The sequence below is a fragment of the Zea mays genome, chromosome 3 (genome assembly GCF_902167145.1).
Source record: "Zea mays cultivar B73 chromosome 3, Zm-B73-REFERENCE-NAM-5.0, whole genome shotgun sequence".
Lineage (NCBI taxonomy): Eukaryota > Viridiplantae > Streptophyta > Magnoliopsida > Poales > Poaceae > Zea > Zea mays.
In genome coordinates this window covers 223,630,917-223,653,322 of record NC_050098.1, presented here as the reverse complement: position 1 = coordinate 223,653,322, position 22,406 = coordinate 223,630,917, and the positions used below count along the sequence as shown (strand labels likewise).

General features: G+C 40.4%; 1 protein-coding gene across 1 annotated transcript; it reads right to left on the bottom strand.

Moving 5' to 3' along the window:
- Window positions 1–2,746: 2,746 nt before the first annotated feature.
- LOC103651484 (pentatricopeptide repeat-containing protein At4g16470) lies at window positions 2,747–5,683 on the bottom strand. Its single transcript, XM_008677128.3, has 2 exons — window positions 5,238–5,683; window positions 2,747–5,126 (listed from the first exon to the last, which is right to left on the bottom strand). The coding sequence occupies exons 1-2, from the start codon at window positions 5,627–5,629 to the stop codon at window positions 3,428–3,430; spliced, it is 2,091 nt and encodes a 696-aa protein (XP_008675350.1). The 5' UTR covers window positions 5,630–5,683; the 3' UTR covers window positions 2,747–3,427.
- Window positions 5,684–22,406: the final 16,723 nt, after the last annotated feature.

Below are 22,406 nucleotides of genomic sequence, written 5' to 3'. Positions count from 1 at the left end.
ATTTGGTGAGCAAATCTGGCATGTAAGGCAATTGATTTGGTATGGAAAAAGCAATTTCAAGCACTTGGCCATTTAGACATCCTCGCCCAGGTGATATCAACCAGTGTTTCGTAACTTCATCAACATTCAACAAGATTTGAATAACTCATAAGAAACTCTAGTTTTAAAAAGTTCCAACTCTGAAATAATCTTAAGCATCTGCAAGTGTTTAACGTGGTAGGAAATGCGACAGAGAAGATATAAAAAGAAACTGCCAACGATATACAACTATTATCATTATTATTCCCTATACTGGAATGAGCCGCTATATACTGGAATGAGCTGCTATGTACTGGAATACAAGCACTGATAATAAACTGTACGCAGCAACTATGTACTGGAATGGGTTGCTTTTTAAACAAGTATAGGGGGGGTTGGTAGCAGCAAAATAGGCTGAGGCTTTGTTCTGCAACTGCAATGGACAACAAATCAATAACCGGGTATGCAAAAAAATGGGGATGAAAGGATACGAGGTATCTCAACTTTTGGTAAGTTTGATACATGCATGTATTGTCTCCATTTTGCATTTGTACGGCTGGTCCTCAACAATCATCTTATCCTAGCCGAATCATTGGCCCTAGCAGCTGCCTGCTTGTAGCTAAATCACTGGAGGAGTAAGAAGTACAAGAAGGGAAAATGTAGGTACAGAAAAAAAAACATGGTCTATTCTATTATGGGGAACTGCTACTATGCATCACAAACTGAAATCATGATCACTGTAAATGAAAAACTAGCACAAGCACCAGGAATTTAGAATAGTGAAGTAAGTTTATGGTATTCGAATAGAAAATTTGTTCATGGTATTTAAGAATGAAGAGATATAGGAGCTGAAATGTGATTCAACTTTATTTATTTAGCATCAAAGTCTGGGCCATTTCTTTTGAATGGTTTTTGTCTCAGTTCATCAATCTCAGACAGGTGGTACATGAAGACTAAAAAGTAAGCAAAAATCTAGACAGAAAAGGTATAGGTCAAACAAACAAGAAACATTTCAGAAAAAAGCTATGGCACTTTCAGTCACACAAATAGAAGCATCAGCCTAAACAGAAAAAAAACATGGTCTATTCTATTATGGGGAACTGCTACAATGCATCACAGACCGAAAGCCAGGATCATTGTAACCAATAAGAAATGAAGCAACAATACACTTGACTAATCACACAAAGAACTTGGTGAAACTGGCATATAGACTTACCAACTGAGACAGCACACATGCATCGTGCGTATCTGCATTTGCAAAACAACAACAAAAAAACTTGAGTTCAGATGGCAGCAAATATATATTGGGGATCAGGATCAAGCTAAGCTTACGTGTAGCACAGGCTGTTTGTAAGTATCTGTAGCCCATCAGCCGAGAAACGGTTTTCATCGTAGAGGACATGATAGTGTATTGGCCTGCTGGTTCCCTGGAGAAATGAATCTACATTCAGAGGGACGAATATAACACACTATCAAGTACCTGCTAAAACATACCTGAATTCCAGCATGGCTACAAAGGTAGAAATCAAACTCCCGCGGATGACAAATCTCGGTATCAACCAAAGTTCATGTGTATTTTAACAGGAAGAAAAGAGTCACAAATTACAGCCAACATGCATGTATGTGTTCAAAATAGTATCATGCTTGTGTTAGAAGTGGAGATCTCCCAAAGATACATTATGGCTAATGTGGCGGTTGTCATTAAACCAACCAGGGTCCAATCTCAGTGACAAGCAAATGCTAATGCTAAGGTTGTCATTAAACAAGGATGAACATCACGATACTAACCAGGAAGAATGTTCCCACTTCTATCAGTAACATCTCTCCTTCCATGAACTCCAGGGAAGAGCCTTGTGTGGTGCCTTTTCTGTATTACGACAAATGTCACTGGGGGAGCTCTCTTGGTTGCTCTGGTGTCCGGCGACTTGCAAATCTAGTGTCCGGCGATGGCGCTTCACTTGGTTGCTCTCGACCGATCGAAGGGGAGGGGGAACCCAAACCCCTTGCCGAGGCTCCCCCTCGTTGCCGCCTTCCTTGGGGATAGACAGCTGCAGTGGGCCGTGGCACCTTGTGAGCGCCGCCATTTTTGTGGTCGTGCGGACAGGTTGCGGTTGGGCGTGTGGCGGAGCTGCCGGAGGAGCCGCGGCGGGCGCGGATGGGGAAGGAGGTGCGGGCGCGGCAACAGGGTAGCGGCGCCTGCACGGGGAGGGAGAGAGCGCGGTGGGTGTCGGCGCGGCGAGGAAGAGGATGAGGTGGCGATGCAGGTACGAAGAGGATGAGCGGGTGTGCTCGCATCGTCGAAGGGAGGGGATCGGAGGCGGAGCCGACCGCGGAGGAGGAGGCCTGCGCAGCCGTGGCGAACGCGTCGACCGAGTTGGGAAAGGAAGACCGGACGCAACGCTGCAATTTGGTTGATTTGATGTATAATTTTGGGTCTGTGGTGTGCGGCCACGCGTTGGCTTGCGCGCGGCCGAGAGCGCGTGAAACGCGGGGAGAGACTGAAATCCGAGCGCCTTTTAACTAAAGGTAATTTACAGATCAAAGCTTGGACTTTGGAATAGCGTGTTGTACACTTCGAGTCATTCTTGTCTTATATACAAATGTGCAATCGAGCATCCTGGTGCATTAGATCACGATTCACTCGTAGATTTAACTATGATTTTTTAGAGGATTCACTCGTAGATATAACTATAATTTTTTAGAGTTTTTTTATAAATCTACGTGAGCGGATAACGAAGGGTTTAAGCGTTAAATATGACATACAATTGAATCATGATTTAACGGATCAAAATTAAATCATGATCTAACGGACCAAGATACTCGTTTATTGTATAGTAGTCGTCGTCTCTGTCCAGCCTATTTCATGCCCCTACTATTTTGTTATAGCAAACTACCAGCAAGAAACAAACTTGTTCAAAAGTAACAGTCCGTTGCTGCTTTGCCTTCTGTATTTTCCAACAAGGACTCCTGTTAAGGCATTTTACAAGCCACTGAAGTCAGCAGCTGCTTTTCTGTTTCCACAATCTCATTTTGTCTTCTCTTATCCAGTAAATCTTGAGGAACCTTTCCTATGAGTCATGGTGGAATATTTGAATCAGAATTTCTCACCAAAAAAATATTGAAACTAGGCTGTGAACTCTGTATATTCTTGTTACACAATGCTCCGGGTCTGATCTTTTCGTGACAAGGCATCAACTTACACATCAGATGACGAGCCCAAAATGTAACATCTTGCGCCTACTTCTTAGCGCTTCTAACCTGGGCAGAAACTGAACTCTTTAGCTCGTGCAACCTTGTAATCATTGAATAAGATTCGCGTGGCTGCTTGCAATAGACATGGTGTTGGGACTAGGGATGTCAGCTAAATGGCTAGATTTTCAAGACAAGTTGTAGAAATCTAGTACATCCCTCACTCAGTATATGTCAAATCGACATCTATTTCATATCCTTCATCCATCAACTGCTCGGTTAACCCACCTAGTACTTCGTATATCTGGTGGCTTTGTGAGTGAAGCTTGTCAGCGGTAAGGAATCTGTGGACCTCGCTATCTCGCCCCTCAATCCAACTATAACCTGGGCACTTCTTAACGCCATTATCTCTCATAGCAGCTCGAAGTTGCGATACATCATTCCATCTCTTGGCTTTTGAGTACATATCCTTTAGCAGCATCCAGTATCCAGAATGCTGAGGGTCCAGCTCAACGAGCTTCTTCGCGGCAATTTCTGCTAGGCCTATATTTCCGTGTATCCTGCAACTGCTAAGTAGGGCACCCCACACACAAGCATTTGGAACCACCGGCATTCCTCTGATGAACTCATAAGCCCGTTGGAGCTGACCTGCTCTGCCAAAACAGTCAACGATGCAGGCATAGTGAGCCTCATCAGCGGTAATGCTGTAGTCTCCGTGCATTGCCTCGAAATAACGCAGTGCTTCGTCTACTAAGCCTGCATGGCTGCATGCCGCTAGCACAGCAATGAAAGTGACTCTGGTAGGTTTGTAGCTTTGATCTTGCATCTGATGGAAAAGCCTGATTGCTCGTTGAGGAAAACCGCTGTAGCCGTAGCACGAAATGATGATATTCCACGAAACTGTATCCTTTCGCTCGGTTTCATCAAATATCTTCTGAGCTTCAGCAATGAAACCACACTTTCCATAAGCATCCATGAGAGAATTCATATCATCAACATAGGAATGGCAAAGCCCCATCCTTATCATTTGCCCGTGCAATGCCATTACTGTCCTGTGATTGCAGGCAAAGCTGCAGGCGTTGAGCACTGATGTAAATGTGTAGTCATCAGGTCTGGTACCATTACGTTGCATTTCACGGAACAGCTCAAATGAGAGATCAAAATCATGAACCGTGGCATAGCCTGAAATCATAGTATTCCATGACACGACATCTTTAGCATCCAGTCCTTGGAAAACCTTGTCTGACCGGCATATCTTGCCCCCTCTTGCATACATTGCCATCAAGGCATTGCAGACCGAGGTGTCACACTCAAAACCATGGCGATAGGCATAAGCATGGATCTCTAGGCCTCTCTTTGTTGCCAGATTGACCTCAGGGAGGACCAGCGTAAGCGAAGCCGATGGCAGATGCTGAGCTTCATGACCACAGCCAAACGCCATTTCTCGCAGAACACCCAAGGCTTGATTCCGCTGCCCCGTGTCAAGAAATCCCGATATCATCAGGTTGCCCAGGAAGCAAGTGCTTATCCTGACATCACGAAACACACGGCCTGCGTACTGGACACAGGAGCTGCACATGTATCCTGCCGCCAGGGATTCCTGGAGTCGATCCAAATCCACAGGCCCAAGTCCCACAACCTCAGCGTTGCGCAGCACAAATGCGTGCAACTCTCGGAGCACGTTCACCCCGCGCAACGCCGAAATCACGTGGAGCACGGTGTTGAACGTGGCCACACTGGGCACAACTCCCCCAACCGAAACCATTTTGCCTAGCAGCTCGATGGCGAGCTCTCCGTTCTCAGCTCGGACGCACCCAGCGATGACGGCGTTCCAGGTGGAGGCACCAATGGGGATGCCGGATTCCTCCATGGCCACCATCAGATCGAACGCCTCATCCAAGAATCCGTCCTGCGCGTACCTAACATAGGTAGGAAGATGCAAAAAAAATCACAGGGGTAAATGGTCAGTCACAATCACAGACAAAGATTGCAACTTTGAGAAAGCTCATGGGGAAGCTGAGTCTGGCTACCGTAGGATCATGGTGTTCCAGGGGACGGGGTAGGTGGACTTGGGGATCCTGTCGAAGAGGAGGCGGGTGCGGTGCAGCGGGGCGATGGTGGAGTAGAGGTGGAGGAGGGCGGAGGCCGAGAAGGGGTCGGCAAGTAAGCGGGTCTTGACGAGGAAGGCGTGGAGCTGCAGGCCGAGCCGCGGGAGGCGGTGGTCGGCGGCGGCGCGGAGGGTGCGGTGGAGGAGGGAAGGGGAGGAGGTCGTGAGGCGGCCGGAGGAGAGGAAGGCGGAGAGGGTGATGAGGGCGGCATCGGCGGAGGCGGCAGTGGGCAGACGGAGGTGGCCGGGCAGGCCGGCTGTGGGTGGAGTGCTCTGGTGAGGAGTGGGGGCGGTGGTAACAGGGAAAGTGGCCATGGAGGCGGCCGTTTACGCTGCGTCAGTGTTCCAGATAATGGGTACGAGTACTATGGTCCTGTTTGGCACAGCTTATTTTCAGCTTCTTCACAAATTTAAGCAGAGGTTCTACCAAACAGGCAGCTTCTGCAGCAGCTTATCAGTTCAACTGCTTCTCAGAATACACTAAAAACAGCCAACAAGCAGAAGCTGCTTTTCACCAGCTTCTCAAATAAGCTGCTTTTTCAACCAGCACCAGCTGTGCCAAACAGGGTGTATATACAAAAACATAGAAAGGCAGTGATTTTATATATTTCTGCTGCAGGAGATTTTTTATGCGACAAACATTACTGCTTGGTCCCTAAATAATAAATTATTATATTTAATCGAGCATGTATAAATAAAAGTATTTATTACAACTAAATAGCATATTATAAATATATAATTTATGATATATCTAGTAATACCAGTGTAGTCTTATATATCTTGGTGCATTTTTCTAATTGCGAATAAATTTGAAACAGTTTGAAAATTCTAGAGTTAGTTTATTTTAGAATAAACAGTTTATTTTAAAAGGTAAAAATGTCTTATAATTTAAAGTAGGTAGAGTGAATATTTATTACGAACTTTGCAATTCATTTGATTTGTAGTCAAGTTAAACCTATTTAAATTCAAGTATTCTCTATATTATAAATTAATGTATAGTTTATTTTAGCTTTTAATTGATACATATTTTTTAGCTTAGATGAAACTTTCACTATCTGTATAAATAATAACGTGTGCAAGGACTATTATTTATAAATTAATATAAACAAAATGAATGAGAGACCTACATTAGACATCTTCCAACGTTAGACATCTTCCACCATGACCCATGCATGATAATATGTGTGAGATGCATCTCATCTGATGTTGGTTTCCCGATTAGACAATTGCTTCCAAATTCTATAATCTATTTTTGAATTGTCCCTCTTGTTCTTTACTTTTTTGTTATACAAAGTACCAGTTCTTTGATGGAACCTTTTCAATCACATTTTTGTGCCTAGATTTATTCAGATAGGTGTTGTCACAATTGCTCACCTGAACCTTCATCGGCAAAAATCTCATACACAATTTTAGTGTTCCCCTCACTCCAATCAGTAGTATCGTTTAGTAAAATCATCATGTGTGACATTATCATTAATCTATATTCATTGTGACATTATCATTCGTATGACATGCTATTTAACTTATGAATGGTTTCAAGATCATTACCTATTATCAGTGAGCTCGACATCAACCAAGCGGGTCGCAACTGGTGGAGTACGGGAAACACATCCACCCTTACATTGAGTCCGTGCCGCTTCAACAGTCCTTTGTTCACCTGTAGGAAACGGGTGACGTCTAAAAGGAGGGTGAATTAGGACTTCTAAAACTTTTACTAAACTAGGCCACAAATAAATCCCTAGAGCAAAACCTATGCAAATAATCAAATTAGAATGTGCAAACTAGGTTTTGTCTAAGTGTTGTTATCTCTACCGTAATTGCTAATTAAGTTTCAATCTACACTATATAAGCATAAAGACAAGATTGAAACTTAAATGCTTAATATAAATGCGGAAGTTAAAGAGCAAGGTAGAGATGCAAACTCTTGAGGATGACGCCGGTATTTTTACCGAGGTATCCGGAACCACGCAAGGTCCCGACTAATCCTCGTTGGTGCCCCTACGCAAAGGGAAGCCCACACGAGGGCCAAGCACCTCGGTCGAGTAACTCCGTAGAGAGCCGAGGGTCTTCTCCACGCGCAAGTGGTGCTCCGCTTCTGGCTCCTCTCGGACGCTCCCCGCCGTCTCCACTATTGAGCTTCCGGCTGAAACGCCGCGGGCCTCGTTCCTTCCAGTACACGGTGGCGGCCGTGATACAAACGCGGTTGTCACGGTCTCACAAGACTCTCGCCCCACTCGATACAATTACAACGGCTCGCGCAAGAGTCGAGGGATTGTGTGGTTTTACAAAACTCACTCAACTAACTAGGGTTCACCTAGAGCAAGCGCTAATGCGGTCTAACTAACCTAAGCACTTCGCAAAGCACCTACGCTAATCACCGAGTGATTCTATTAAGCACTTGGGTGTTTGAGCACTTGGAAATGTCTACAATATGCCTTGGTATGTTGCTTGAGCTCCCACACCTTCAAATGGCTGGTTGGGTGAAGTATATATAGGCCCCAACTCAACTAGCCGTTGAAAAGCAGACTGTTGTAAGGGTGGCACACCGAACAGTCCTGTCAGCCAACGGTGCGCCAACTGTGTGCCACCGGTGAGCCAACTGTGTGCCACCGGTGAGCCAACTGTGTGCCACCGGTGTGCAGCCAACGGCTAGTTCTGACGCACCGGACAGTCCGGTGCGCCAACAGTGTGTCAACGGTGAGCCAACTGTGTGCCAACGGTGTGCAGCCAACGACTAGTTCTGACAGCTAGCCGTTACGTGCACCGGACAGTCCCGTGCCTCCTCTCGTGGAAACTCTGTTGGCTGTCCTGTGCGCCAACTGTGTGCCACCGGTGCGCTAATTGTGTGCCACCAGTGAGCCAACTGTGTGCCAACGGTGTGCAGCCAGCCATTGCGTGCACCGGACAATGAACAGTGATTGTCCGGTGCCTCCTCTCGTGGAAACTCTATTGGCTGTCCTGTGCGCCAACTGTGTGCCACCGGTGCGCCAATTGTGTGCCACCGGTGAGCCAACTGTGTGCCACCGGTGCGCCAGCTGACAGCCCATCTTCTAGGTCTTCTGTATTTTGTTCTTGGGCTCCTTTGGTCTTGAGTCTTGGACTTCTAAGCTCCTTTTATGTCTTTATTTTAGGTGTTGCATCCTCAGTGTCTTAGTCCAATCCTCTTCGCATCTTGTGAACTATAAACATAAACACTAGCAAACAAATTAGTTCACAGGTTGTGTTAATCATCAAACACCAAAACTCATTTAGCCAAATGGCCCGGGGTTCATTTTCCTTACAATCTCCCCCTTTTTGGTGATTGATGACAACACAACCAAAGCAAGCAAATATAACAAACATTTGAATGAAAATATGCAATCTACTAGCTAGGATGCATGTTTTATCCCCACTTAGTGATATTATGGACTTAAGCCTCCCCTAACTCCATAATTCACTTACTTCCTATTTTAGACCTGTCACACCCGTTTCCAAAGGGGCAGAGCCGGGTGCATAGCATATGTGTGCCAGGATCTATTTCCACACATATGTTGACATCACAAGTGTAATATATCAAAAGTACAATGCATAAAAGCGTAAATAACGATTATATTAACATATTACACTTCGAACAGACATAATGTCTTAACCTTTATTCATCAAAGTACAGCGAACATGGACATCCATCCACAGGAAGATGACCGGGGGTATCACTAGACTAGCATCCATGGAGTTCAGCATCATAATCTTCATCTGCAAACTTCTGATCAAAATTAAGCAAGGGTGAGCTCACTTATGGTCGGGGCTCAGCAAGTGGGGGAAAAACTAATGCAAGGTAACAAGGTGAGGCTGAGGTTGAGCAGTAAGCATTTTAGTTGGTCAACATTTTATTATCAACACCTGTCTTACTAATAAGTATGAATCCCAAGTATTCCCATTAAACAAAGGTATAAGAGTATATAAAAAACACTTAAGTGAAACCACTTAAGCAAAACCATTGGCAGATCATCGGATCTCGATTTATTTCCATCTTCAAGTTCAATTATCATGTGAGGAGTCCAGGCTACTCATAACCGTGAGCACGGCTGATATATCAGTTTTACACTCTACAGAGGTGGCGCATCTTTACCCATGAGTCGCGATTCCCTTCTAGCCCGGGTTAGCTAGACCCATATTCACTTCCGAGGTGAATGGCCAGGGTCTCACTACGAGGCTTCTCCCTAGAGTCCTCATTACGCAAATGCTGGAAATGGTCAAACCGCATAAGGCACACCTACCGTAACCAACTTATAGTCCAGACTACAGGGTAAAGCTTTAGGAACTATGCCCGTATCCAATCTGCCTGAGCCGGAACTATAAGCGCTTGCCAGATGCCCCCGTTCCGGTCGACCACGACCAGCACCCAACATAAGACTTCCCTAGTTATTTAGCTAAGACCAGAGCCATGATAGTTCTCATGGTAGCACTGTTTTCCCGGGTGGTCACTCCATGTTCCAATTAATATGCAATAATCTTGTTTAACCATCGGGTTCACAACAACAAAGAAATCTTACCATTTGGAACATTAATATCATAAGCGGGAGTGACTGCATAAAGTTAAGTTGTAGCAATAGCATAGCTACAAAGGTAAAGTATAATTCCCAGGTTTGATCAAGGAATAAGGTTGGAAAGGTTATCTAAATAGGTAACCCGTCAAATTATGCATATATATCCAAAAGAATAAACTTTATTAAATGTATTGTTTGGGATCAAACAGAGTATGCAGAGGGAGAAGTCCACTTGCCTTGCTTATTGAAAACTTGAGGTTCTTCCACGGATCGGAATAGATCTTGATTCTTAACTACTAGATCAACCACTGAATATCACACAAACAAACAAGAAGAACAAACACCACTCAATAACATACCATATTCAACATACGTAAAGCTAAAAGAAAGCCTAACGAAAAGAGCGTTCGCTTTTAAAGAACATCGCAAGTAATGGTTATAATAAGAGGGTATTCTTTTCAAAAATGTGTGATCTATAATTTATAAAACAAGACATGAGCTTAAAATATCTTAATTAAAATATACAAATATTGGGTTCATCAGTTTTAATCTTTTATAAAACGTCATACGCGATACATCTAGATTAAGGGTTTATAACACGATAAACATGTTATAACGATATTAAACCTTTTTAACCTTTTTAGAAAAGATATAAGTTATATATCTAAGGTTAATGAGCTACGAAACACGTTATTAATCTTAGAAGCATTATAGAACGTATTATAATTCATTGATAAACCTTCACTTATGACAAATTAGGATATAAGTCTAAATAGGTTTTATGTGAAAAGATCATTATTATTAAACACCTATTTATGGAAAGTTATGTTATATACCTTAAATGAACTTTTATGTAAAATACAATGAACAAACAACTATCTTTTAATTTCATTTGAAAACACATAGCCTATATTATTATATTCGAAGTCAATATATAAAGTAACATTTTAAGTTATAAAAGAACTTAAACTTTTATTACTTTATTTTATCCTTTAGAAAAAACTAAGTGATCCGTATATAATGTGAACTAAATTCTATGAAAACATTAATCATGCCATAAATCTAATTAAGAACAAATTGACTATAGGTTTAATTAATACATTATGATAAAGGATAATTAACCTATTAATTATCTTTAATTCTATTGTAGGAACAAATGATCTAATTCATTAGAAAGGAAATTATGTATAAACTATCATTTTAGTTTATACAAGCATTGACCCTTGTTATCTTTTAATTAAGAAAATATAAATAATCTATTAATTGAACATATATTTATCTTCTATTTTTATTAAGAAACATATGTCTACATATTCATTTAAGTTTCTATTTAATACGGCTATACTTAAACATCTATAACGAACCTTATTAAATCAAAATCATAATATCTATTAAAAAGGTGTTTAGAAAGAAATTATCTAATTCTTTAGTAAGAAACATGTGTTTACCAAGATAATTATCAATTTCTTTATTAGAAAATTATGAGTGCCTAGTTAAGTCATTCTAATATTATTATAAAATTCTATCCTTTCGGTTTTCTTCCTTTCTTTTCTACATAGGAATTATACGTATACTAATTTTTTTTTATTTATAATTCTTCTAACATTAATATTTTAAGAATTAATGTAAATTACTAAATGGGACTTTTAATAACATATTCATTGTTATTATGACATAAATAAGCATTTTACTATTCTAAGTAATTAAGTGCTATACTTATGAACACTTTTATTATGAATAGTAAAATCTATATATTTTCATTCGACTAGAAAATACGTGACTTAGTGTCTATTCCAATTTCTTCATGTCAATATGTTTACACTTAAAATACTACTAACCATTATTATTCCACACACTAAAGCGAAATCAAATCTGTAAACGTATTCTAGTATGAAAATCGCCACGGTAGTGACTAGTGACCGTGTCCATTTTTAGAACTATAAAATCATATGCATTTTAAAATACTGTCGTGGGATTCGATTTTGGTTACATGTATACATCACAAATCTCTAAAATCATACGCGTGAATCACCAAATCGCAATATTACGACAATAATTCACAAATTAATTCAAACATGAATTCAAATAGTTTTGGGTTCTCTTCAACCTTGGATGAACGGACGACGGCGAACGGGCTCGAGCGCGCGATAGCGAAGGCTTGGTACGGCGAGATCGGCGAGGCTTGGACAGGGTTCGGGCACGTCTCCAGTGAGGCTGATGCGTACAACAGAAATCAGCAGGGCGAAGGACGTAGAGTCTTGGTGAGATACTCAGCACAGTCGTCGGTGAGGCTGTAGTGGGCAGCAGCAGCATCACACATGCGAGCAGGGCAGAGGCGAATAGAGGAGAGCACAGAGCGCGATAGAGCGAGCAACAGGGATAAGAAAAGACAGACTCGCGAGTAGCTTATATAGCCGGAGGAGAGGGAGGGGATTGGCCGTATTCGTATTCAACGTGGTTGAAGCTGATTGAAGTCGCTTAATTTCTCTTGGAAGGAACGGACGTCTTCAAAGCCATCAATGGAGGGAGTAACGGACGTATTGAACTCCATAACGCAGAGAGAACGGACGGTCACGCGAGGTCTTCGTCGGGGCGTCGGGCTGCAGGGTGCCGGCTGTGTGCGCGGGACGTGCAGGAGCGCTCGCGCGGATGGCAGGGCGCGGATGCTGGGGCTCTGCCGGGATCCACTGCGTGCGGTCGGGTCGCGGGCGTCGGACGGCTGGAGCGCGGGGCCTGGCGCGGCGTCAGTCCAGTGCTTGGGCGGCTCGGTGAGAGAAGCGAGGGGGAGGAGAGAGAAAAGCAGACAGCGGCGGCTGCTGCGTTCGTATTACCGTGAGAAGAAAGGAAGACGAGGAAGTGGGCATGGGGCCCACCAGTCATAGAGTGGAAGGGAAGGAGAGAAACCTTACATGTGGTGCCCAAGTGCCATAGAGACAAGAGAGGGGGCCCACGTGTAAGACAAAGGTTAGGAGAGAGTGGTGAGCGGGAGTGGGCTGGCTGGGGCCAAGGCCGATTGGCCACGAAGGTGCGTGCGTTTCATTTTTTTAATGTGTGCGTGAGTGCATGCATATAAATAATCATATATATTTATTTATATATCTATATATATAATAAATTCAAAAATAAAATAGGCAGTTTAAATAAATGTTTTTTAGATAAGAATCTATTATTAAAAAAAAATTGGGTTAACAAATCAAACCAACCAAAATTTATGATCCAGCATGAATGCATCAATCACTCGATAAAATTTTATTTATTCAATAACTTGTTCCATATTTATATCACCATCTACATTATTTAAAAATATAAATATTTCTTCTTTCTATTGAAAATTAATAACTTAACTGGATTGCTTTTATGTGATGGATTTAGGGTGTTACAAAATCTACCCCCCTTAAAAAGAATCTCGTCCTCGAGATTAGGGAAGGCTAGCAAGAAAACAATGGTGATATATGGTTACTCGTAGGTTCTTGGTTCACACTTTAATTCTTCTAAACTTAAGAAACTTTATTGTTTCTTCGCTCCGCAATGACTACCAATCAAGCGATCATCATCATCGTACTTGTAACTGGTTGGTCTTCCGGGTTATTGTTTGGGTCTTGCTTCACCGTCTTCTTTAGTAGGTCTAGACGCTTCTTGGGGCATTCGCGAATAATATGTTCTTCATTTTTGCAGTAGTAGCAAGCACCTCTTGCTTTTGAGTTCTTTGTGAGTCAACTTTGCTTGACCAACAGGGGGTGAGGGTTGACCGGATGTCTGTATCTCATATAGTTGAGTCTGACTTGATTCTTCTGTTTGGGTATCCATGTGTTTCAGGGCTTTTGCTTGTGGTTGAGGTGGACTACTGATGTATCCAAAGATTTTCCTATTCCTTTTGTTGTTCTTCACGATGTTGATAGAAGTTTATGTACATTTTTGTTCATATTCCATGTCTGGAGACTGAGATAACTTTACTCGGAGGTATCCGGTAGTGAACTCTTCTCAGGACAGTTACGGAAGTAATGACCTTCACGTCCACATTGATAGCAAGACTTTCTTGAAGTTATTTCTTGACTTTTTCCATGTTTCTCTTTTCGTCTCTTGGACCTGATGCAGCGACGGGGCTGAAACTGTGTGCAGGTGATAGTCCATCCATCAATGTAACACTCATGTGTTTCTTTTTGGAGCTGAGCATCCTTGTGATGTTTCCTTTTTGGAAAACCTGGCAATTCATCGTCTGACAGTGCATCTGCTATTAGTTGTTCTTGGGGAGACCATTGACTTTTTATACTAGAAAATAAAATCTGGTTCTTCTGTTTTGTAGTTTCACTTTCGTTTGTACTGATCTAGCGACAAGGAATTCCATAGTACTCAACAACAACATGTTCCAAGATCATTTGTCTGTTGGTGTGCATCCTTTTGTGTCTGTTCATTAGTTGTTTCACTTCTAGTGACGTTTCGACTTGCCAACACTTGTTGGTATGAGGAGGTGAGTTGAGATGCTTTCTGTATTATCAGAGCTTGTGCATGTAACAACTTCTCTAAGTCAACTATTGAGGGTGATGTTGTGGTTGATGTCATATGGTTATTGGTAGTCTGCTCATGTGCTATAATTTCTGCTAAATCAACTTGTTGGAGTCTAGCTACCACTTGAGATGTTGCTTGCAGAAACTGAGCATGTGCCTTCTTGAACTGTTCCATTTGATCCTTAGCTGGAGGAGTTACCAACACAATGTATTCTTTGCACTTAGTGACATCATTTGTAGTTGACATTCCAAGGTCTGACATCTGTATGGGTATGGAAGAATGGAAGGGACAAAAGGGTTGAGCAAAGCCAGATTATAGAGAGTAGAGAAAACCCATCTATTTAAGGTTTTACCTAGCTAACTGATGTCATTGTGGACAAAAGTCACACAATACACCAACAATCATTTCAAAGTAGCAAATCAAACATTAACACAAAGGACAATGAACTCAAGCATACCAGCACAACACAATCCAATTCTACTCAGTCAACCAAATCAAACGGTGAGACAAGGTTTGGAATAAGAAAGATATTATAACATCAAGGAGTCAGGTAAGAATTATCAAGGAGTTAGACAAGACATATTTGTCGGTGGCCAATAGTGAAATAAGATAATCATGAACTATTAAAGTCAGGATAAATGATACAACCAAGGATATAAAGTGAGTTAGGGAGAAAGCATTATCAAGGGGAAAAGTAGAGAGACAAAGGTTTAATATATATCAAGGTAAATATTGCACAAAGGGGGCAATACAATGGCACGAAAGCAAAAGTGTAAGAATTTAATAGGGAGAAATCATTATCAAGGAGAAAAGTAGAGAGGCAAAAGTTTAATATATCAAGGTAGATATTGCCTAAGGATGGCAATACAATGGCAAGGAAACAAAAGTATAAGAAGTCAAGGGTTATATAACAATATTAGGGATTAGAAAACCACTTATAATATAATATCGCCATTACCGATCTAGTCGAAAATCTTAATACTAAAGAACAATCCTATCAACCTAGCCAAGAAGTCAAATAATAGATCCAAGGGATCCATAACAAAACTTCTTGCGGAGTGGGGATAAGACAGAGAATAGGGCATCGTTGACAGCTTCGAAAAGGTTTCTTCTGGCAAACTTCGCTTCAAGTTCCGCAATCCTAGCTTGATCATCTTGCAATGCTTCTCATTAGAACCTTCTGATAGATGAAGAATCAGACAAGAAGAGTTGAAAATAAAAGAGATGAGTTTTGATATAAAGTAAGTTTTTATGGAGGAAAATTATATCAAGCTTTGAAAGACTGACTGGGCTTTCCATTTCTAACTAATCTAGCGACCTACGGTCACATTGCTTTGATACCACTTCTGTCACACCCGTTTCCAAAGGGGCAGAGCCGGGTGCATAGCATATGTGTGCCAGGATCTATTTCCACACATATGTTGACATCACAAGTGTAATATATCAAAAGTACAATGCATAAAAGCGTAAATAATGATTATATTAACATATTACACTTCGAACAGACATAATGTCTTAACCTTTATTCATCAAAGTACAGCGAACATGGACATCCATCCACAGGAAGATGACCGGGGGTATCACTAGACTAGCATCCATGGAGTTCAGCATCATAATCTTCATCTGCAAACTTCTGATCAAAATTAAGCAAGGGTGAGCTCACTTATGGTCGGGGCTCAGCAAGTGGGGGAAAAACTAATGCAAGGTAACAAGGTGAGGCTGAGGTTGAGCAGTAAGCATTTTAGTTGGTCAACATTTTATTATCAACACCTGTCTTACTAATAAGTATGAATCCCAAGTATTCCCATTAAACAAAGGTATAAGAGTATATAAAAAACACTTAAGTGAAACCACTTAAGCAAAACCATTGGCAGATCATCGGATCTCGATTTATTTCCATCTTCAAGTTCAATTATCATGTGAGGAGTCCAGGCTACTCATAACCGTGAGCACGGCTGATATATCAGTTTTACACTCTACAGAGGTGGCGCATCTTTACCCATGAGTCGCGATTCCCTTCTAGCCCGGGTTAGCTAGACCCATATTCACTTCCGAGGTGAATGGCCAGGGTCTCACTACGAGGCTTCTCCCTAGAGTCCTCATTACGCAAATGCTGGAAATGGTCAAACTGCATAAGGCACACCTACCGTAACCAACTTATAGTCCAGACTACAGGGTAAAGCTTTAGGAACTATGCCTGTATCCAATCTGCCTGAGCCGGAACTATAAGCGCTTGCCAGATGCCCCCGTTCCGGTCGACCATGACCAGCACCCAACATAAGACTTCCCTAGTTATTTAGCCAAGACCAGAGCCATGATAGTTCTCATGGTAGCACTGTTTTCCCGGGTGGTCACTCCATGTTCCAATTAATATGCAATAATCTTGTTTAACCATCGGGTTCACAACAACAAAGAAACCTTACCATTTGGAACATTAATATCATAAGCGGGAGTGACTGCATAAAGTTAAGTTGTAGCAATAGCATAGCTACAAAGGTAAAGTATAATTCCCAGGTTTGATCAAGGAATAAGGTTGGAAAGGTTATCTAAATAGGTAACCCGTCAAATTATGCATATATATCCAAAAGAATAAACTTTATTAAATGTATTGTTTGGGATCAAACAGAGTATGCAGAGGGAGAAGTCCACTTGCCTTGCTTATTGAAAACTTGAGGTTCTTCCACGGATCGGAATAGATCTTGATTCTTAACTACTAGATCAACCACTGAATATCACACAAACAAACAAGAAGAACAAACACCACTCAATAACATACCATATTCAACATACGTAAAGCTAAAAGAAAGCCTAACGAAAAGAGCGTTCGCTTTTAAAGAACATCGCAAGTAATGGTTATAATAAGAGGGTATTCTTTTCAAAAATGTGTGATCTATAATTTATAAAACAAGACATGAGCTTAAAATATCTTAATTAAAATATACAAATATTGGGTTCATCAGTTTTAATCTTTTATAAAACGTCATACGCGATACATCTAGATTAAGGGTTTATAACACGATAAACATGTTATAACGATATTAAACCTTTTTAACCTTTTTTAGAAAAGATATAAGTTATATATCTAAGGTTAATGGGCTACGAAACACGTTATTAATCTTAGAAGCATTATAGAACGTATTATAATTCATTGATAAACCTTCACTTATGACAAATTAAGATATAAGTCTAAATAGGTTTTATGTGAAAAGATCATTATTATTAAACACCTATTTATGGAAAGTTATGTTATATACCTTAAATGAACTTTTATGTAAAATACAATGAACAAACAACTATATTTTAATTTCATTTGAAAACACATAGCCTATATTATTATATTCGAAGTCAATATATAAAGTAACATTTTAAGTTATAAAAGAACTTAAACTCTTATTACTTTATTTTATCCTTTAGGAAAAACTAAGTGATCCGTATATAATGTGAACTAAATTCTATGAAAACATTAATCATGCCATAAATCTAATTAAGAACAAATTGACTATAGGTTTAATTAATACATTATGATAAAGGATAATTAACCTATTAATTATCTTTAATTCTATTGTAGGAACAAATGATCTAATTCATTAGAAAGGAAATTATGTATAAACTATCATTTTAGTTTATACAAGCATTGACCCTTGTTATCTTTTAATTAAAAAAATATAAATAATCTATTAATTGAACATATATTTATCTTCTATTTTTATTAAGAAACATATGTCTACATATTCATTTAAGTTTCTATTTAATACGGCTATACTTAAACATCTATAACGAACCTTATTAAATCAAAATCATAATATCTATTAAAAAGGTGTTTAGAAAGAAATTATCTAATTCTTTAGTAAGAAACATGTGTTTACCAAGATAATTATCAATTTCTTTATTAGAAAATTATGAGTGCCTAGTTAAGTCATTCTAATATTATTATAAAATTCTATCCTTTCGATTTTCTTCCTTTCTTTTCTACATAGGAATTATACGTATACTAAAAATTTTTTATTTATAATTCTTCTAACATTAATATTTTAAGAATTAATGTAAATTACTAAATGGGACTTTTAATAACATATTCATTGTTATTATGACATAAATAAGCATTTTACTATTCTAAGTAATTAAGTGCTATACTTATGAACACTTTTATTATGAATAGTAAAATCTATATATTTTCATTCGACTAGAAAATACGTGACTTAGTGTCTATTCCAATTTCTTCATGTCAATATGTTTACACTTAAAATACTACTAACCATTATTATTCCACACACTAAAGCGAAATCAAATCTGTAAACGTATTCTAGTATGAAAATCGCCACGGTAGTGACTAGTGACCGTGTCCATTTTTAGAACTATAAAATCATATGCATTTTAAAATACTCTCGTGGGATTCGATTTTGGTTACATGTATACATCACAAATCTCTAAAATCATACGCGTGAATCACCAAATCGCAATATTACGACAATAATTCACAAATTAATTCAAACATGAATTCAAATAGTTTTGGGTTCTCTTCAACCTTGGATGAACGGACGACGGCGAACGGGCTCGAGCGCGCGATAGCGAAGGCTTGGTACGACGAGATCGGCGAGGCTTGGACAGGGTTCGGGCACGTCTCCAGTGAGGCTGATGCGTACAACAGAAATCAGCAGGGCGAAGGACGTAGAGTCTTGGTGAGATACTCAGCACAGTCATCGGTGAGGCTGTAGTGGGCAGCAGCAGCATCACACATGCGAGCAGGGCAGAGACGAGTAGAGGAGAGCGCAGAGCGCGATAGAGCGAGCAACAGGGATAAGAAAAGACAGGCTCGCGGGTAGCTTATATAGCCGGAGGAGAGGGAGGGGATTGGCCGTATTCGTATTCAACGTGGTTGAAGCTGATTGAAGTCGCTTAATTTCTCTTGGAAGGAACGGACGTCTTCAAAGCCATCAATGGAGGGAGTAACGGACGTATTGAACTCCATAACGCAGAGAGAACAGACGGTCACGCGAGGTCTTCGTCGGGGCGTCGGGCTGCAGGGTGCCGGCTGTGTGCGCGGGACGTGCAGGAGCGCTCGCGCGGATGGCAGGGCGCGGACGCAGGGGCTCGGCCGGGATCCACTGCGTGCGGTCGAGTCGCGAGCGTCGGACGGCTGGAGCGCGGGGCCTGGCGCGGCGTCAGTCCAGTGCCTGGGCGGCTCGGTGAGAGAAGCGAGGGGGAGGAGAGAGAAAAGCAGACAGCGGCGGCTGCTGCGTTCGTATTACCGTGAGAAGAAAGGAAGACGAGGAAGTGGGCATGGGGCCCACCAGTCATAGAGTGGAAGGGAAGGAGAGAAACCTTACATGTGGTGCCCAAGTGCCATAGAGACAAGAGAGGGGGCCCACGTGTAAGACAAAGGTTAGGAGAGAGTGGTGAGCGGGAGTGGGCTGGCTGGGGCCAAGGCCGATTGGCCAGGAAGGTGCGTGCGTTTCATTTTTTTAATGTGTGCGTGAGTGCATGCATATAAATAATCATATATATTTATTTATATATCTATATATATAATAAATTCAAAAATAAAATAGGCAGTTTAAATAAATGTTTTTTAGATAAGAATCTATTATTTAAAAAAAAATTGGGTTAACAAATCAAACCAACCAAAATTTATGATCCAGCATGAATGCATCAATCACTCGATAAAATTTTATTTATTCAATAACTTGTTTCATATTTATATCACCATCTACATTATTTAAATATATAAATATTTCTTCTTTCTATTGAAAATTAATAACTTAACTGGATTGCTTTTATGTGATGGATTTAGGGTGTTACAAGACCAAAGAACCAAAACCACTTGAAAAACCACTTGAAGAAATAAAATTTTTAATTGGTGGTGTTTGGTGTTTGATACAGTTTTCATTGCTGTGGTCCCTAAACTTCTCCCCCTTTGGCATCAACCACCGAAAAGGAAGACATTAAAAGCATGTAGGAAGCAAATAAGTCTTGCCCTCATAATGGATTTGTCAATTGATACCAATTGTAGGATACCAATTCAAACACCAAAATGTTACTCCCCCTAAATAAGTGTTCCCTTTAGAAGGAAATTTCTCCCCTTTTTAGAGACGAAGAAATACTCCCCTGACAGAGATCTTCTACTTAGGAAAAAGCATGTGAAAAATAGAGGTGCAAGACATGATTTGATTAGACTAACTTCCTTATGCATAGGTAACAGAATATGATTTAACCACTTATGCATGTGTAGCAACATGGAAGTATAAGATATGAAATATAGTCTAACCAAATGCTGGAGAAGACATGTAAGTAATACTGAATATAGTCTCAAAGTTACTAATTGAAACCAATGGCAGGCTTGGAGACATAAGAATTTTTGTAGATTTGCAGTGGAAGCTTGTTGTCTTTCTCCGGGGACTTCATTTTCCTTACAATGAGACTTTTACATGAAATAGACTTGAAAAAGTTATTAGACTCAAGGTTTTAGATTATAATGTAACCTACCCCTAGATGTGTGTATACAAGTTTTGAATACTTGTAGGAGACATGCACGTTGATTTGATTATCAAGAGGGGCAAGTTATCTATAATCCGAGCTTTGGCACATATAAGTTAGATGATACTAATTGTAGGATGTAAGATTTTTAAAGCATTAGTGCCATTTACTTAGGAATGGTTAATAAGCTATGTGTTGTGCTTAGCTAAACATTTTAAACCATGTAGGTTTGCTCATAAATATGAGTTGAAAACAAGCAATCCTACCATGTGATTTACCGAGTATTCATACATTTAAACAAAAGTAAATACCAAATGTAATACTAGGCATGAAAGGTAAACTAGAGGAAAAAAAGTAGATACACATATCTAAAAACAAGAAATACAATAAATCTAGTTACCTTAGTCATGGGTGGGGAAATTTGGGTCCAAAATATTTACTAACCCACTTGGCAATAAACTTGGTCCAATATGATGTATCCCATGATATACATCCCTAATTTGTCAAGTTTCCAAATTTCCCGTAAGTCCTTCGGACTACTCACTTCCCTTTCAGGATCCAAACTTTCTTGGTGCTTTTCATGGTTGAAACTATTTCCTTTGGCACCCAGATGCGTTTGACCCCCTTTCCTTTGTTGGCTTGCTTGTTTGCCTTGATTGCTATCACATTTCCATTCTTTTTCTTCTTGATCAAATATGGTGTAGCAGCCTTTTTGTCCACCTTGTTGATGTAGGTGTTGGAGATTTTGCTTGTTGGCTTTTGCTTGAACTTTTTCTTTTGCTTATCCCCGGTCATTGCCTTGCATTGGAAAGACTTATGACCTTCCATGTGGCATAGCCTACAAATCACAGTTTCTCCCTCCATAGGCTTGTTCACTCCCGCAGTGGTGTTATCCTGTGGAGGTCGGATTTGTTTGACTTTGCCTTTTTGTCATACAAAACCTTGTCGAGCCGAGCCGAGCCACTTCTTGCCTTAATTGCTCATTTTTCTTTGCAACCTCATCCAAACATGTTTCTACAACAATATTCTCAACAAGAACTTGGTTGCAGGAGTTAGAATCATCAATTAAATCAAAGCAAAAAGTAGAAGCATCCTTTTTAATAATTTCAGGAATTTCAACTAAAGATGTTCCTGGGGTGCTGGCAATGTTTTCTAGCTTAGTAGTTAGCTCATTGTTGTGTATGCTAAGAATTTTCATTTTTTAGCAAGTTTTCAATAGCTTCTTGAGAGCTAGCTAACTTAGCCTTAAGTTTTTCATTCTTTTTAATAAGGCCATCATCTGTAGCTGTGGATGTAGCACTAGACTCTAATTGCTCAATTTTAGTTGATAGCTCACAATTCAAATTTGCAAAAGCTTCAAATTTTTCTAGCAAACCTTTATAGTCATTTTGAGAGCTAATCAACTTATTTTTCAAAGTTTTAAGTTGAGCCTTTTGTTTAGTGCATACATCTTGAAAAAATTTAACGGCTTCCGCAAGCTCATCTACGGAGGGCTTTCCCTCACCTTCATCATCACTACTACTTTCACCACTAGAGGATGGAATACTCATTTTACCTCTTGCCATAAGGCACTTGTGTGATGACCG